The 17,041-nt window shown below is 37.5% G+C and overlaps 1 protein-coding gene and 1 long non-coding RNA gene across 6 annotated transcripts in view; one reads left to right on the forward strand and one right to left on the reverse strand.

Moving 5' to 3' along the window:
* NEIL3 (nei like DNA glycosylase 3) overlaps nt 1–4,960 on the reverse strand; it is a 26,856-nt gene extending 21,896 nt beyond the window's left edge. For 2 of the 3 annotated variants that reach the window (XM_086891610.1, XM_086891611.1), the window contains exons 1-3: nt 4,840–4,960; nt 1,631–1,746; nt 249–383 (exon numbers count right to left, since the gene is read on the reverse strand). In XM_086891610.1, coding sequence (XP_086747736.1) covers nt 249–383; nt 1,631–1,746; nt 4,840–4,935 — 347 coding nt within the window. In that variant the 5' untranslated portion in view covers nt 4,936–4,960. Of the gene's footprint in view, nt 1–248; nt 384–1,630; nt 1,747–4,564; nt 4,656–4,839 lie in introns of those variants that run through there. The other variant, XM_086891612.1, reaches the window with a different exon arrangement.
* Nucleotides 4,896–15,997, forward strand: LOC111921951 (uncharacterized). 3 transcript variants are annotated; one of them, XR_015287582.1, is made up of 7 exons: nt 4,903–6,017; nt 6,733–6,797; nt 8,883–8,997; nt 9,897–10,152; nt 14,717–14,788; nt 15,368–15,464; nt 15,922–15,997. It is a non-coding gene; the product is annotated as an uncharacterized LOC111921951 (long non-coding RNA). The 3 variants fall into 3 exon arrangements; XR_015287580.1 differs by lacking the exons at nt 14,717–14,788; nt 15,368–15,464; nt 15,922–15,997 and having other exon boundaries at nt 4,934–6,017; nt 9,897–11,285; XR_015287581.1 differs by lacking the exons at nt 6,733–6,797; nt 14,717–14,788; nt 15,368–15,464; nt 15,922–15,997 and having other exon boundaries at nt 4,896–6,017; nt 9,897–11,285.
* The last annotated feature ends 1,044 nt before the right edge of the window (nt 15,998–17,041 follow it).

Raw genomic sequence — 17,041 nt, forward strand, 5'->3', positions numbered from 1 at the left:
TACAGATCTAAGGACAAAATTAAATCCAGTTTTCACTCCCAGTCTTGACACTATAGCATAGAACTACTTTATCTGTATGTAAGCTCTGATACAAAACTAACAAACTTCAATTACCATACCAATAAATATGGTCTGTTTAGAAATTTTTGTCTTGATAGAATCCAAGCACTTAACAATTTTTACATGATTTCTTATTTACCTTAAAAGAACATTATAAAAAGAAACTGTTTCCTTAGTTTCTGCTTTACCTGTACTCTACTGTCACATCCCAAAAACAAACAGTATCCTCCATAAGCTGTATCTCCAAAATTGGTTGTGCTCCATTTCTGTCTTTGCTTCCATCAGGATTAATGTGCATGGAACCATTCATACCAAAGTGAATCCTGGAAAGAAAGAGAGCTTTTATAGGTATTTTAACATCACTATTGTTTCCAAACATTACACCAGTCTATTTTTAGAGTTGTGAACCTTACATACCCAAGGCAGTATGTATGTACATTAATTCTACTCATTACCAGTAACACAATAACAAACTGTTATCTCACAGAATGCTCAATTCCCAGAGAAGAAAGAATGCTCCCCAAGTAAAAATCCCTCCAAAACATTGCTGTTTTCGAGTAGTCTTCATAATTCATTATACAGAAGTCAAACCTGATCATTAAGTAGCACCATTTCCTGGTGCACTTAGAAATTTTTTTCCACTTAACATGCTGATCTTCCAATATAGATTCTTAAACCTTCAGGGAGGCTGAAAGAAATGAGGCCACTTGACCAGATAATTTTCAGTTAAAACAGGCAGAAGTCACCTGGTATGAAAAGAAAGAATTTAGTCCCCATATTGCCACCACTGTCATCACATCACAGCTACATCAAATAACACCATAAACAAAGTAATTAGTATTTGCCATATGTTGTTTTCTGCTTTTCCTTGCCTACAACCAAGGCAAAACCTGCAGGTCAATTAAAAATTAATAAAAGAAATAGACTGAAAAATGCACAGATGGCAAAGTAGAAGAACAGATTCTTTCAAGCATTTATTTTACACATTAGTAATGCTTTAAGAGGTCATATATTTCATAAAATATTCTACCAGGAGCTATGATTGTGCATAGAATAAGTCTGACTATCATCAGTGTCAGTGTTTCTTTACCTTTGATATCCTGAAACAGGGCAAATTAGAAATCCTTTTTAATTACAAATAGAAAAGGCATGCTAATTAAACCTAGGATCTGTTATTCAATGAGAACTAGTAATAAGGAGTTGATGATTTCTAGTTTTAAAGTAAAAAGGTGAGACTTTACAATTATTTAGTGCCACACAATATTGCAGGAATCTGAATGCACTGCATGTACTATAACTGTTTTGTCTCTAGAAAATGCAACTTCCTGTTTGAAAAAAAGCATGTAAAAAAATAACTGTCATTGCTAGATACCTTTACATGGAATCTTGGAGTAAAGCAGTAAATTATCTGATCACATGACTATATCCAGCACTCCTGTACTGCAGAGTGGCTGATGAGAAGTTTCTCTGTAATACTTTCAAATCTCTGGAAGTGCCATTGGTAAGAACAATATGACCCCCCAAATACATTCAGTCTAAATGCATAGGAAGCCACCTTCTCACTTCTTACCTCAAAGCTTTCTGATCAAAATACATAAAAAGTTCCTTTCCCAATGTCTCCACACCCCTGTAAACATGTCCAACAAGGAAATCATGACCAGAGCTTCTCTCTTTATCTGTAGCAGTCTGAAAAATGAGTACACACACACAAAGATTAAAGATAATTTATACTGCTTTGATTCTAGCACCAGTACACATTCAGCAAGCAGCTGTATGAACTTATTTTCTGACCTGGACAACATTAACTATATTCTTCTTAAGCATTCTACCAAAAACAATGGGACTGTTAACCCAGGAAGCGGTCACTACTGCTAACACTATCATAACTTGCTCAATCTTTTTCCCAATCGAAACAATACATCTTTTTTTATCAGGGAATTGTATGCATTTTCCTTTGTGTCATGAATTTATAATATAAGTTTTAGACTGCTGTAAAATAAATAGTTACAGTTTGAATATTAAAGATGTGTCAGAGTGTCAATTCTGCCATTTGCAGATCCATATCCTTCTTCAAATGTTACTAATAGGCTCTCAGTACTTTGCATAATGCCTTGTGTATTACAGAAAAGCTTCCACTGAGCCCACAGAGATATCTCTTCCTACTAGTTTAGAGTCTAATCTCAGAAGCAGGTGAGCAGCAGGTGAGACACTACTAGAGAACAAGATAAATGTGAGATTGAAGCAGTCGTATTTTCTTGCTTAGCACATGAAAATACATTAAAATTTTAAGGGATGTCTACCGGTTACCTGGTCAAAGCAGAATACACTTAGGACAGGAAGCCCAGGGCCTTGCCCAGTCAAATTCAGAGCAGCTCCAGCAATGGATGCTCCCTCCAGTCTCTTTGGACCCTTGTTCCATGGCTTGACTATTGTTGTGGTAGAACATTTTTCCTAATATCTAATAAGAATTTCTCCTGTTGTCACCTGCATCTGCTGCTTCTCAGCCACTGTGCATGTCCAAGAGGAGCCTAGCTCTGTCTGCCCCATATCCTCCCTTACAGGTAGCTGAGGAGAGCAAGAAAACTCCAGTTCTGTCAGCTTCTCCTTGAGCACCATGTGCTTCACCCTGCTAACCACACCAGAGGACTCACTCTAGTATGTAATTAACTTGTTATTATTGGGGAATATTGTTAACTCACTCTAGTATGTTATTAACTTGTTATTATTGGGTATTGGAAACTCAGGTGCAACCTTGCAAGTGCTGATCAGAGGTAAGAATCATTCTTCTCAAACTGCAGACCCCAGCATGGGGCTGTCCCTTAGAATGACATGCTAGTCACATGGACTCAGCTTTTACAGGACCCTAGGTCCTTTTTTGGTGCAGAGCCACTTCCCATCTGAGTAGCAGCCAGGCCTGTGCTGTTCCTCTTCTGTTCCAAGCACAGGACTCTACTAGTCCTGCAAATGCTGAACTTGAGTTTCCACCAGCCCATTTTACTCAGCCTGTGAGGGTCCCCCTGACAAGTACCCCAAGGTCCCTTCAGACCCTGCTGAAACCTGTGAGCTGCAGATTCACTGTCATCACAGCGCTGACTGCATGGCAGATACACATACCAGTGCTTCAACTGCAGCACTCAATTTCAATGCAAATACGTGTGAAAGAAACTCTGGCAAATCAGCCAGGCTTCTGCTAGTTAGTGACATTTCAGAGCTACTCCATGCAATCTCCCACTGTATTATTACTTTGAAATTATACACATTTAGAGAGTTTTATGGTTATTATTTTTGTCAAGTAGGAAAATAAAAATATTTCTTGCATAACATCATTTACCTTGTCTGTTATCAAAATATGAAGAAAGAAAAATTTTTCTTCCATGTAAACAGTTCATGCTTTCCAATAAAAGTATTTGGAGTCTGTTGCTGAGCAACAAAGTTTATTTTATCTCTAAGGCACTCAAGTTTGTTTAAAATAAACCAGAATAAGAAATGACTGAGATGGAAAACTAGCTTGTCTTTTCAAATATTTGAAGTTAAGTTCATACCTCTTTGGTATCAGGCAAACCCTTAGAGTCATCATAGTACAAACTCTCCTAACAGTGTAATATTCAGCAGTGGCCAAGGCTTTAGCCATGATTAGCAGTCCCTGTGAAATCTAAGAAGTCCAACGTCATTTTCCGATTGGCCATTTTCCAATTAATAAAGGCTGCCCTGAGGTGACTTTTACTGCATAAAGTGATGAAAATGAAACTATTTGAGGGAGTGAGATTTCTTTTTGAAACCTTAGGAGTATAACTCCTTACTTCAAAAATCTGTCCTGAAAGATATTAACCTATAAAGACTAATCTTAAGACATATCTTAATGATGTATTTTCAACCACATTCTTTCCTAAACTGTTTCATTGAAGAAACAATCTTACTGTGCCTTAATCACAAGCTTTATGCTGTCAATGAAAGGATAAAAACTAGTAGGGAAATTACATACTGTGTACACTGAAAGCAAATGTCACACCTTTTATTTATATACTTGGCCTAACTAAAATTACTTAAAAAAGATAATTATAAAAGTAAAAGCCCCCTTTCTGTAGGTCAAGGTGTACCTTTCTCATGTTTCACATAGATTGGTTTCACACTTTTCTATTTTTCTATTTCTTTATGGTTTCACATATTTCTATTTTCACATTGATGGTTTGGTTTGGAAGGGATCCTAAAGAGCATCTAGGACATGCCTCGATTGAGACTATGAAGAAGCAAGATTAGCAATAATTTCCCTGGTATTTAACGTTTCCTCAAGCATTTTAAAATTTTAAATTTTAAACGGTATTTTAAAATTTATCCTAAGTGAGCACGAGCGATTCTAAAAGCTTTTCCTCATTACTCCTCAAAGCTCCCGTTTCTACAGCTTCAGCATCACCTTTACACATATGACCTGCCGAGACCTACTGCGTTGCTGACAAGAATATTTCACAATTTAAGAATAAAGACGGTATTCGCGGATGACACCCACCACACCCAGGGACGACTGCAGCCGCGACACGGGGGGCACCGAACCCCCGCTCGGAGCTCCGGCGTCCTGGCACGCTCGTTCTCACCCACACCTGGCGGCACCAACCACCGCGGATACCCATGAGCGACAGCGCTGGCTCCCCGCCGCCGCCCGAGGCGGCTGTCCTGCCCTGTCCCGGTCCCGGTCTCGGTCTCGGTCTCCGGGCCGGGCCGCGCCTCCCCCCCGCCCTTGTCCCTGTCTCCATGCCTGTCCCGTGCCCTGTCCCGAGCCCTCACCGCGCCGCCGCCCCGCGCGGCCCGCACGCGCTGTCCCCGGCGCAGGCGCGCCCGCAGGCGCTCGGCGCAGAGCGCGCAGCCCGGGCCCTCCACCATGGCCGCCGCCCGCCCTTCGAATCTCCCGCTCGCCTGAGGGCGGTGCGGCCGCGCCAGTCACCGCCCCGGTACTTCCTGTGCATTTCCTGCCGAGGGGAGCCTCCTGCTGCTCGTAAATCACTCGCTGGCTCCTTTTCTCCACAATCAGAAATTAATTTCAGCTTTCAAACAGTCGCTATTTAATAGGTTTCTACAATCAGTCCAGGTTTACAGAAACAAAATGTTCCTTTACCCGCCACATTTGAAGTACTAAGAAGCATAATAAACTCTACGAGCTTTAAGAAAACTGAAGGAATTTGCGTTGCACGGTAGAACATGGGACACCATTTCCCAGTGCCCAGCTCGTGAGGCAATACTCACACTGGTCAAAAACTCACAATATTATTTCTTACATGCCCAGCCCATATCCACTCTTCTTTCTGTCTTCAATTAAAACATGTTTTCCCTAAAAGATTTTTTTTTTTTTTTTTACACGAAGTGGATAAATCAGGGTAAATGATGTTTGTTAAAATAAAATATAATTCACATTTTCTGCTGAAGCTGGGCTGTGCTACACTTGTTGCAAATGCCTTTTTTCTTACTGGTGTTTTTGCTGTGGTCTTTTAATATCAAGACAATAAGGCAATTTCTAGTCAGAGAGTTAAGCTCACAAGTCAGAAATCGGCAATGTTAAAAAATGGCATGTGAAAGTAATTTTTCTGTTGCTCTAGAATTCTGCCTTATTGTTCTTTCAAGCAATTTGAAATTGATAATGCTGGTTTCTATATTAATATTTAAAGCACTTTAAAAGTATAGACAATAGTTCCTTGGCTGTGTCACTTGGCAGTCAAATATAATGTTTTTCATAATAAGGGATTTAATTTCATAGTTGGATATTTTTCGGTAGATGGTTTGTGCAGTGTGTTACAGTAGATTGGTTTTTCAATTCCACATCTAATTCTGCAGATGAATTAGAAGTTCCAATAGTAACCATTAATTAGGCCCTCTAGCCATTTTTCCACTTATGTACATGAATTTTAAAAAGAAATTCTGCATTCTCAACTTTTGCATGCACTTTTATTCTACTAAAAGCTGAATTCCAGGTATGCACAATCTGTTGTTGGTGAGATTCATATTAAGAGTTTGGTGGTGACAAACATTTGGGAATTTCTTTGCTATAATAAAAATATTTAATAATATATTTGCAACAAAGGGAAGAGAGGTAATAGCACTGTAATGTACCAGCCTGACTGTTCTATATTCTGAAACAAATGACCAGTGCTGAACTCTGAATCAGGATAGTTTATAAGTAAAAGTATCTAAATGACAATAGCTGAATGAAGAACACTTGTTGACAATATTATTGCTGATACAATTTTTTAGTGATCTAATAGTGTAGCCAAGTTAGAAATATACAGCTCTTTGTGTTTTACAGCATTCCGAATAAAATAGTCTTAGCTGCTTCTATGAAAGTATTTCCTTTAGTCAGGAAGTCTCAGTTGCTGCCATTCAGTTTCAATACTGAAATTTTCAGGCTACAAGGCAAGTTTTAAGTGTAAAAAAATAAAAAGTCCATTAAATTTATTCCAGAGTTCTGTATTAGAATTTAACATTTCTAGGCAGGTAATTCCATCAATAGTTGTTCACACCTTATTTTGATTTTCAAAAATCCAATGTCCACAAGAATCACTCCCACAGGTAATTAAATGTGCAAAGTACAAAAAAACAATCAAGCAAATAAATCTCTCTCATGTATAGTTGAACATTTTTTTTACTTTCTTTAATATTTTTTTTACTTCCTGTCTGCCTTTGCATCAGAAAAATCAGACTTCTACTGCAGAATAATTGATAGAGCAAGTAAGACAAGTTATCTGCAGTGAAAGGTAAAATATATTTTCAAAACAATAATTGAGTAAATTTACATATACTCATAAATTTGTCCCGTGCTCTTGGAGCTCTGTGCACAGCTGCCTCTGTTATTTTTCCCAGTGTTGTTTGCAGGCATCAGTTCTTGGTTTATTTGTGCATTTGCATATTTACCTTCAGATAGTAGCATACAACAGAACAGTGTGCTCAGCATTGGACACTCACATTTTGGTATATTACTGCAGTTGTGATCTCATTAGAAAAAAATTAAACACAGAAAAGTACATCTCTTTCTAAAATTTCAAGTTCCAAGAATTATAAAAAAAATACAATTCTTTTTTTAATTCAATTTTCTAGAATTTATATAGAAACCCAAATTCTGTGCCTTGTCCCAGTTTATGTAAAAGGACATTTGTCATAAAATTGATGTAGTTAATTTGTGCAAGTAGAACTACTGACATCCAACTGCTAAAACTTTTTAGTTTATGCATATTTTCTCCCTTGAATTAATCTTAGAACATTGGTGCTCAGTTTAAATACTGATTTAAACTGAGTTAGATTTTCAATTAATAGAGCTTTGAAAGTGGTGTTGTCAAGGAATATTATCATATGGCAAATATAGATCAATTTAAATATAGGCCAACTTAAACATAATTTTAGATCAAATAGTAAAATTACATTTTTTCTCAAGGCAACACAAGAGAACAGAAATATGCAGAGTACAAGCACACTCTGTTCAAATCCAGCAGTACACAGAACATCAGCACTGAGATCCTTGTCAAAGCGTGTTTGTTTTTTTTTTCTACTGGCTTGTTGAAGTTTACAGTGAACTACAAAGATATTCCCTTTATGGTGACAAAATCTTGGATAAGAATTAATAACCAGTGGATGACTGATCTGTGTTATGGTTGCCTAGAGAGTTAATGTGAACAGTTAAGCACACTCAAAATTGCTCATCATGTAATCCCAATGAAATCCTTCCTAAACCTTGTAAAAACATTCCCAAATCCTTCAAAATTAAGTCTCTTAATGCTATTAATCCAAATAGTTGCACTGTCCAGGGAACGTGTTCTGGTTATAAATTCCTGGTCTGCCCGTGATTTTTGAGGGTCATGCATAGTTTATATGGACACATAGTTAAATTATTTTTTGTCAATTATCTGAAAATAAATAATGCCTTGAGTGTCTGGATTCTTTTATTGATAGAGAGGTATTTATTTCCTTTACAAAAAGGCCCATATTATTTTAGCTTTGTTTTTACAGCTGTAGTTATTGTGCAGATAGAGGTCAAGGAGGTTCTTTGGGAACTGAAGTATCAATATAAAATTATAACCAAGTTGTGAATAATAGCTTTAGTTTGAGAGTTTCTGGCATTTATTTCATTGTTGCAGCCATAGTAAAATGCTACAACTTATATACCATTCTCACTGAACATGGAATATGTTTTCAAAATGGAGTACTTAATTAATGGTTTGGAAGTAAAAGGGATAGTTGACACATAGTAGTTCTGTCCTAATTTCTACCTGCTTAAAACTGGTCACAGGTAAGCATATTCTTAGGGTTCCAATTCATATAAGAAGAAAGAAAAATAGTTATAGAGGTATATATCGTACTTGAAATTTCCAGAGAGAACATGCTTTAGAATTAGACAGATAGAGGCTGCAAAAAAACCTAAACTGTTTAATTATGTGTGCAAGTATATTCTTAAAAATTACTATTTTTTCAATATTGTCACAATATTATCAGAATTTCCCTGGGTAGTGATTAAGAGTATGACAGGTTCACCTGTCAATGGCAGTCAGCTGTAAACAAGATGCCACTCTTTCAGAAAATATAGCTTTTTATCTCTATAGCAATCCTTGATTTCCCTAGAGATAAAAAATTCAACACCTTTGAAAACCTGGGCCAGTTTGATGTTAGTCTTCAGCAGAGTAATTTTGCCATTTTCACTCAGGAATTATATATGGATTGCTTTCTAACACTGAAAATCATATGTCTTTCCAAAGAGACCCTCATACTGTATTAATTTCTTGGGCTTTGCTGGGGGAGGGGGGAAAAAGCAGAAATAATCTCTCTTGAATTTGAATTTTTCTGCTGCTCAGACCAAAGGATTAATTCCACAAGAGGAAGTTAGGATTACAAAGAGACAGGCAAGATATTCACACTCCCTAAAATTCGGTGATAATCGAGGTCCATCAACTATACTATATATCTAAGGTAAGGGAAGCTGTGAACTCTCTGTGCAATCAGTGGCAATAGGTAGGCACTTCACCAGACAATGATTTACGTCAGGGGCTTCATTAGGTCTCTCTCTCCATTAGCCACACACGGATCATTCCTTGTATTGGATACCCTGCTGCAAGCCTTCAAGCACTCACCTGGCTCCCTTATGCAGTGTAAGGGGAGAGTTGACTCAGTTGTATGCTGAGGCAGATACTGTGTGGAAGTGCCAGTGGAGTTTCCTAGGCACCTCTGGAGTCTGGATTCATAGCAGTAAAACAGCTTCTTTAGCTAGAAATTCAAGCATAGCAATTTTATTTTTTTATTTTTTTCAAAAAGGAGAATGGAAGCTTCTTTAAGCTGACGTAGCAGTCCAATCAGTGGTGCCTCCTCCCTTTGGGAAATGGAGAAAATTGATCCAAGAGCTTTCCTGAGAAAGTATGCAGTAGACTAGAAAAGACACCATTCTGAGCTGTTCCTCTTATCAGAATGCTTTTTCTTCGCATAACATGCTTTGATTTTTGCTAGAGTTGTAACTACCACCAGGACAGTGGTGGATAATAATTTGCTGGATTTAATTTAATCATTTACATTAGCCTGGAATTACCAAATACAATTTTCAACATATGACTTCTGAAGATAGCCACCTCAGACTTTATGTTTTGTAATAGAATTACCTCTGGAAGGATATTCTAATCTAAGGCTGTGATCTTGCCATTAATTGGGGCAGGGGCTTTTGAGATTATGAATTTGATTTTGGCTTGTTGGAAGCAAATCTATGTCTTAATGGTGTTATTAATAAGTTATATTCTTAAGAATTCAGTATCCATCTATTTTTCTTTTTTTTTAGTTTAAATTAAATGTTTTACTAAAAAGATTCTTCTTTTCTCCATCAGAGTACCTAGTAACCCAGTGAAAATGACAGTTCCTTTGGTGACCCCGTATCAATAAGCCATATGTTGCTTCAAATCATACAGAGTGCTTTGAACCTAGATGTATTCCTTCTTGTGTGACTTTTTAAGCCAGCAGAAGACTTGTAGAGACCGCTCCACGTGAGACTACACTCCTCATCGTGTTTTCGTTCGAGCTGACCATGTGGCCATTACAAGGAACTACATCTTTTGGAGCACACTCCAAAAAAAACATGTAGAGGTAGTTAAACAATTCCATCTATGTATGAAGTATAGACAAAATGGTATCAACTCTTGATTTGTGAGCACATTCTAGGTGGAGATATTTGGCTACAGCACAAAGTTAGCTTCCTAGAAAAGACTTAGCAGAAGGATTAGAATGTCTCTTCAGCAAGTTCACTGATGATTTGAAACTGGGAGCTTAACTGTGTGAGGGTTTTTGTGTTAGAAAGCAAAACTGGAGAAAAAGAAAGATCCAAGAATACAGGAATTTGTTCAGAGATGCTCATTGTGGTACACAAATGATGCATTTCCAGTTTCTTTCCTGAATGTTTCTTCTCAAAATATTATACCCAAAGGAGAAAAGATCTTTTGCAATTCTTAAATTATAGATTAGTATTGGAGTCATTAGAATTGACTTAAACTCTACTTGTATTAGAAATAAAATGTTTGGAAAATAATTGAAAAGAAAAATTTACTTTATAAGTTTGTACTGAAAACTATAACCCCTTAAAGGTTCTTACTCCCTTCCCAGATACATACATTGTTGCTTTTAGTTACTAAAATCTGTCAGCGTAGGTGCCTCTACCCATTCAGAACGGCATAATCTGATTTTCAGTCATAGTTCAACTTCATTTGAAGAAACAATATGACAGCAATGTGCCACTGCCTCAGGGTGGGGACAGATGATCTTACTGAAGCTGGAGATTCATGGGATAAGTACAGACAACCTTCTTGGCAATTTATGAACACTGCTCATAACTTTACTACGTCTTGAGACACAGTTCAGGGCCAGTAGTTTTCTTTGTTTTGTTGATGGATATTGGCTCATCCCAAATTAAATAAAAGTTACTGCTCTTGTCTGGAGGATAAAAGAAAGCATTTAAAGCTTGCAGTAGTTTATTCAAATGATAAAATCTTGAAGATCTTTAAGACAGTGTGTCCAGCAGTGCCTCTAGGCTATCTACATGCTAAAACAGACGAAAGGAGAAAATTTGTACCTGGAGAGAGGCAGAAAAATTCTTTGTAGCCTTCTTGCCTATATTGCATTTATATGTGCACTGCTCCCAGGTGTTTTCACTTGTGCTGCATGTTATACTTTAAATATTGACACCTCAAGGAAAAATAAAGGAAGTTAGAAGAGTATGATCCTGATGAAGAATTTGCCATATTTTCTTCGACATTATGTTATACTTCAATGCCATACTGGAAATATTATATTAATATTGTTCAAAAGCAGATAGTAGTAGAAGATTCATGAAGCTGTAATAACAGAACAAAATAAGTGATAAGTGGGTGGGCAAAATACAGTGAGGGTGTCCTGATTCTGGCCAGAACAGTGTTAATTTTTGCAGTAGCTAGGAGGGGGCTTGTCTAGGATCCAGAGGTTGATCTGTACCACCTCAGGTCATTGGCAGGGGTGGGAGAAAAGGACTCTTCTAGGGAGAAGGGCCCCTGCTGCTGGAATAAGCAGGGTGCCAGTGCCTTCTGGAGGGAGCAGTTGGGCAGCACTGGTCCCAAGCCAGAGGGAATGGTCGGGGTGACGTGGCCTTGGTTGGGTTGAGTGCCATGGTGAACATTTTTGCATGTGGATCACTTTCTCTTTTGTAAGCTTTTGCTTTTAATATTGTTGCTGGTTTTTTTCTTATCTCATTGCTGTTTCCAGTGACTTTTTATCTCAGTCCATGCATGGTCTTTGCCTTTTGTGCCTCCAATTCTCCTCTCCAGCCCTCTGCAGAGTGGGAGGAGAGGGAAAAGGGAAGCGAGGGGAGTAGCACGTGGTTTGGAGTGTCTAAGTGAGAGTACTTAATTGAAGGATACTATTCTTAAACCACGAAAGAAGACCATAGCAAAAATGTTGCTCCATCCTAGCAGTTGCAATGAGTTTTTCTTTTATTTGTGACACAAATAGTATGATTTTGGTACCTTGTTGTAAGCCTTTATCAGCTGCATGTGTATATGCAACACTCCATTTTAATTAGTCTGAAGATTCAAGGCTTAGGAGGAATAGCAGGGGTCTCTAATTATCTTCACAAACTAGTGATCTGCCCAGAAAATGAGGAATGAATAAGCATTAAGCAGTCAGAGGCCAGTACTTAATCACAGAAAGATGCAGAGAGAGTGGAAGATAAAGAAATGCAATTTTTACTGACTTGGCAGGGCCCTGAAAATTACTAAAAATAATCCTTCTTTAGTAAAACACACCAATTCTAGATATAGAGATTTATGATTTATTCTTATCGGTAATATTTGACTAGATATTTTAGTGGGTTTTTTTTCTCCTCATGTCTGTGCCATACATCTGATACTTTTATTTTACATGTGTCTGTTTAGGCATCAGTAGCATTTCTTGAAGGCATCTTATGAGAAGAATGTTTTCCAAGCATTGTTTGTAATTTTTCAGTCTAAGTTCCAAGGAAATAAAGACTATTCTTTCCTTCCTTTGATAAAAAAGATGACATTGGGATTTAAATCATTGCTATTCACAAACTGGCTCTGACAAAAAAGGCTGAGGATTATCTCTTTAGCAACTTTTGAATCAAAGCTGCATTATTGATATGAAGCTAAAAAGGCTTTGCAATTCTTTATATAATTAAAAGCAACTGTTATTATGGAAATTTTTCAGAACAGCTGTTGTATTGGAAGAAAGGTTACACTCCTCTCTATCAGTAATCCCTTTAAATCTCTGACATGATTCATTGCTCCTCAGACAATGCCAGTGAATTAAACAAAACTGGATGCCTTCCATACATATATTTATTACTTGAAACCCTATCAGCAAGAAAGAATGGAAAGCAGAACCGAAACTGGCTAATGAAAGTAATGTAAATGTCCCATTTTATGAACTTTATTTCTATTTTTGTCTTCCAAAGTACTCATTTTACCCAAAAGTGATGTCCAGCTTCCTGACTGTCCCAAAGAGCTTACTTTATTCTTGAGTCTTAGTCAGGGGTAACAATTTGGAAGGAAAGAACAGATCTTGCTGAGTTTAGTAAAGGCTAGAGACAGTTTTGATGTAGGATAAAAAGCTTTAGCTCTTTATGAATTTCTGCCTGTCCGTGTGGAGATTCGAAAGAGATTTTTCCTCCTGGCTGGAAGGAGGCAGCATATCATTACTGTAGCTGAGGTTTTCATTTCATTCCTGCCTTTCGAGCCAGGAAAGCAGAGAAGGGCCAGCCAAGATATTTTTTTTATTTTTATTTATTTTTTTTTTTTTCTCAAGGGGTAAGAAGGAGGCAAAACAAAGGAAACAAATGTGGGCCTGAAGGAGGAGAATTACTAAATGTCTCGCTGGGTTTCAGAGTGAATAGATCTATTTTCTAGACGTGAGGAAATTCAGACACAAAGAAGCCTGGACTTGTACAGTAGCGAGAGGATGGCTCTTTTTCAAAGTCCAGCTCCTGGGGCGGAATGACCGCACGTCGCAGGTGCTGCCCGGGGCTCTGTGCGGCAGGACGGGGTAGCGGCACGGGGAGCGCGGCCCGGCAGCGCGCCCGCCTGGCCATGAGGGAGAACCGCACCGTGCGGCACGGCCGCAGCGCTCCGCCAGCCGCCCCTTCGCTTTGGCCGGCCACGGGAAAACACCGGCTCGCCTCGCTTACACCACAGAAAGCGATGGGCTCTGCTTAGTAATGTCACGGGAAGCCACACCTGGACTCCAGTGTGTAGCTTTGGATTTCCCAGCACAGGAAGACTTAGGAAACTAAAGCGAGTCCAGCCGAGCTCCACCAATATGTTTAGGAGTTGAGTGGCAAGAGCCTGAGAGAGCAGTGTTTGCTCGGCAGAAGAGAGAAGCAAGGCTTTTTACGCTTCTCTGATCTCTGTCTTCACCTGCTTAAGAATATTAAGGATGCAGAGGCTCTTCTCAGAGGCTCACAGCAAAAGGACAAGAGACATTCAGGAATTAATTCAGGAACGGAAATATTTTTCTACATTAAAAAAAATAAATGAATATAAAGAGGTTAAGAACAGGAGTGATTGGGTGACACATCTTGTCCAGGGTGCTTGTGAAATCTCCGTATTAAGAGAGTACTCTTGGGGTAAAACCCTATGGAATCTAATCTCACTTTGAAAATTGCCTTGCTTTGAGTGGGACTAGCTGAGCAGAGGTGTCTTCCAATCTGCTTGTTTCCTATGAGTCTAAGTTCTACATTGTTCATCAGCCAGGTTGCTCTTGCTGTGGTTTTGAATTCCGTGTGAAATTCTTTGTTACTAAAACAAGTTCCAGATCGTATTGTGCACATGTTGCCAACTCAGACTTTGTTTTTTCACCTCGATAATGAAATACTGTATCTAAGAGCTGTTGGCAGAGGACTGTCAAAACCAGTTGCTGATTAAACTGCTACAGCAGTAAGAGGTGGACTTCTGTACAAAAAAAGTTTCTGATGTTTTGTGAAGTGGGGAGAAGGTTACTTTGGCAACAAGGTTATTTGGTAGAGAATAACCACAGAACTTGAGGAAGAAGAGGTTTGACAGGAGTACCGGAAAGTTCAAAAAGGACAAAACCTTTCTTTAGGATGCACTTTTTCAGTGTAAGGGTTGGCAACATTGCAATACTATGAATGATTTATTCCTTTTGCCTTCAGGTATTTTGAACTTTCTCTACTGTATTTCAACCTTTGGCTTTACTTCCTTCATACAGATTTACAGCGATAATGGTGAGATTTTTTTTTTATTTATTTTATTTAGAGTGTGGTTCATCACAGATAAAAGAGGTTCATTGATAAGTAGTTGTGGACTCTACCTATTCTATTACCCATTTTAAGTCAGATCTAATAAAAAAAAAAGAGGCTGTTTATGTCAGTGAATAAAAGTGTCATCATTGTAAAAGGTTTTAGACACGAGTAATTAGGGAAAGATTAATGTTGGTTAATACTAATAAACAGAATCTGATGAAGGAAACTGAAAGAACTTCATAAAATAAAACAAAGCTTCTCACTGGACTTCAGAAACACATTTATAGGATTTATATCCACAAATAACATAAATAATATCTGAATCATGAAATCACACAGTAATAATACCAGCTGCAATTATCCTGGGTTTAAGCAGACTGCTGTTTGAAAATGAGCCCCTGGACTCTTTTTGTAATAGTGGCAAGCTTCCACTATGGCTTCCACTATAGAGATTATATCACACTAACTATAGAGATTATTTATACAAATAGAATAAAAACTGTTGAAAGTCACAATGCCTACTACCACTAAATGCCTTATTTTTTATTTATTTTTTCAAAGAGGGAAAGACCTTGTTTTAACCATCTGTATTCTGATTTACCAACAAGGAAAACTACACCAGGAGATACAAGCACTGAAAAACGGTTGGTGATACCATGTAAGTGACAATGTTACATGGATCATTATCTGGGGTGGAAAATTACCGAGAGAATTCTTCATCTGTAGAAGTCTCTGTACAAAGTAATTTAAATGCAACTTCAGCTACATAGAATTTACTATCACAGATTCAAAGGAAGCTGATTTTCAGCTTAATATACTCTGGTTTGGGAGCACTTCCACAAAATAAGTTTGTTTTTTTTTTTTTTTAGAAGTTGATGGTTTTGAGTAATTTATTTATTTATTTATTTATTTATTTATTTTTATTTAAACCTGGGACTTTGCATCTCTCTAACTCCATTAATTAATAAGTCTTTTTCTCAAAGAGTAGAAATGTGCTTCTATGATGAGCATTTCCAGTGATCTGGTTGCTGAACTGTCTCTCAGATATCAGGAACAAAAATTTTTAGAGCTCTTCTCTAGAACCTTGTCAACACTCTTCATTTTCTGGCTTGCAGCAAGAAGCAAATAAAGTCAGTGAAGTTTTCTTGTAATTGGTGTAATATGTTCCCTGTGGATAACACAGCCAGGCAGGTGGGCAGCATTCTTTTACATCAGCTATATCATCCAAGTAATCTCCAAACAAAGGGTCTGATGAATTATGTTGTGAGCAGAAATGTCTGCCAAGGCACCCTGGGATTAGTGTTAGAACTGGTTTTATTTAACATCTTCATTAATGATCTGGAAGAGGGAGTAAACAGGCCGTTAATTGAATTGGCAGATATTACACAGAAAAAATTCTAGGATCCTAGCTTGACTAGAAATAAAAGCAGACTAAAAACAAGACAAGTATTAAGAAGATAAGAGCAAATTATGAAAACAGTTTCTCTTTGTCTATAGCCACTTTTGGATTATTTTACAGATTGTGATTGCATGTACTATTGTATGAGCCACGCATTGAAACACTGTTTAGTTGCGATTAAGCACTTAGCAGCTGGAGAAAAGTACCAGCTACATAAGATACATGTTCATTTTTAGCAGGTGTAAGAGGGTAAGGTAGTGGAAACAGTATGGTTTGGTTCTTACTTGAGCAAAAGAATGAACTACAGTACTCTTCAGAGACAAAGTCTAGCCTGTACATTTACCTGTCTTTCAGTATTCCTTTTATCAGTATAGTAACTTTTGACCACTTCTAAAGTATTGAAGTGAAAGGAGCTGACTAGAGTTTGACAGACCCCACTACAGGTAACCCAACTTGGTACTGCTAACTACATTTTTAGATTTTTCAGGTGGATTAATTTACTTCATATTTTTATAAGTAGCTTTTAGAAAAAATTGCGTATGGTCTAACAGTTTGATTATAATTATATATTTATTTGATTATAAGATTTTCTAGAAACAGAGGAGTGTTTTTTTATTTTTAATTAATCTCCTTAAATTCCTTACTGAGATAATGTTGTATCAGTAGTTTCATTATTTTTGATAGGGTTCCATATAAATCTATCCATGCTGCAATCACCACTATATAATTTTATATTATATAGTGGTATATACTATATAATATAAAATATATATACCACATTATATACTTGTAAAGTACACAAAAAAATAGCTATAATCATCAGCTCTAAAAATCAT

The sequence above is a fragment of the Cyanistes caeruleus genome, chromosome 5 (genome assembly GCF_971803275.1).
Source record: "Cyanistes caeruleus chromosome 5, bCyaCae1.hap1.1, whole genome shotgun sequence".
Classification (NCBI taxonomy): domain Eukaryota; kingdom Metazoa; phylum Chordata; class Aves; order Passeriformes; family Paridae; genus Cyanistes; species Cyanistes caeruleus.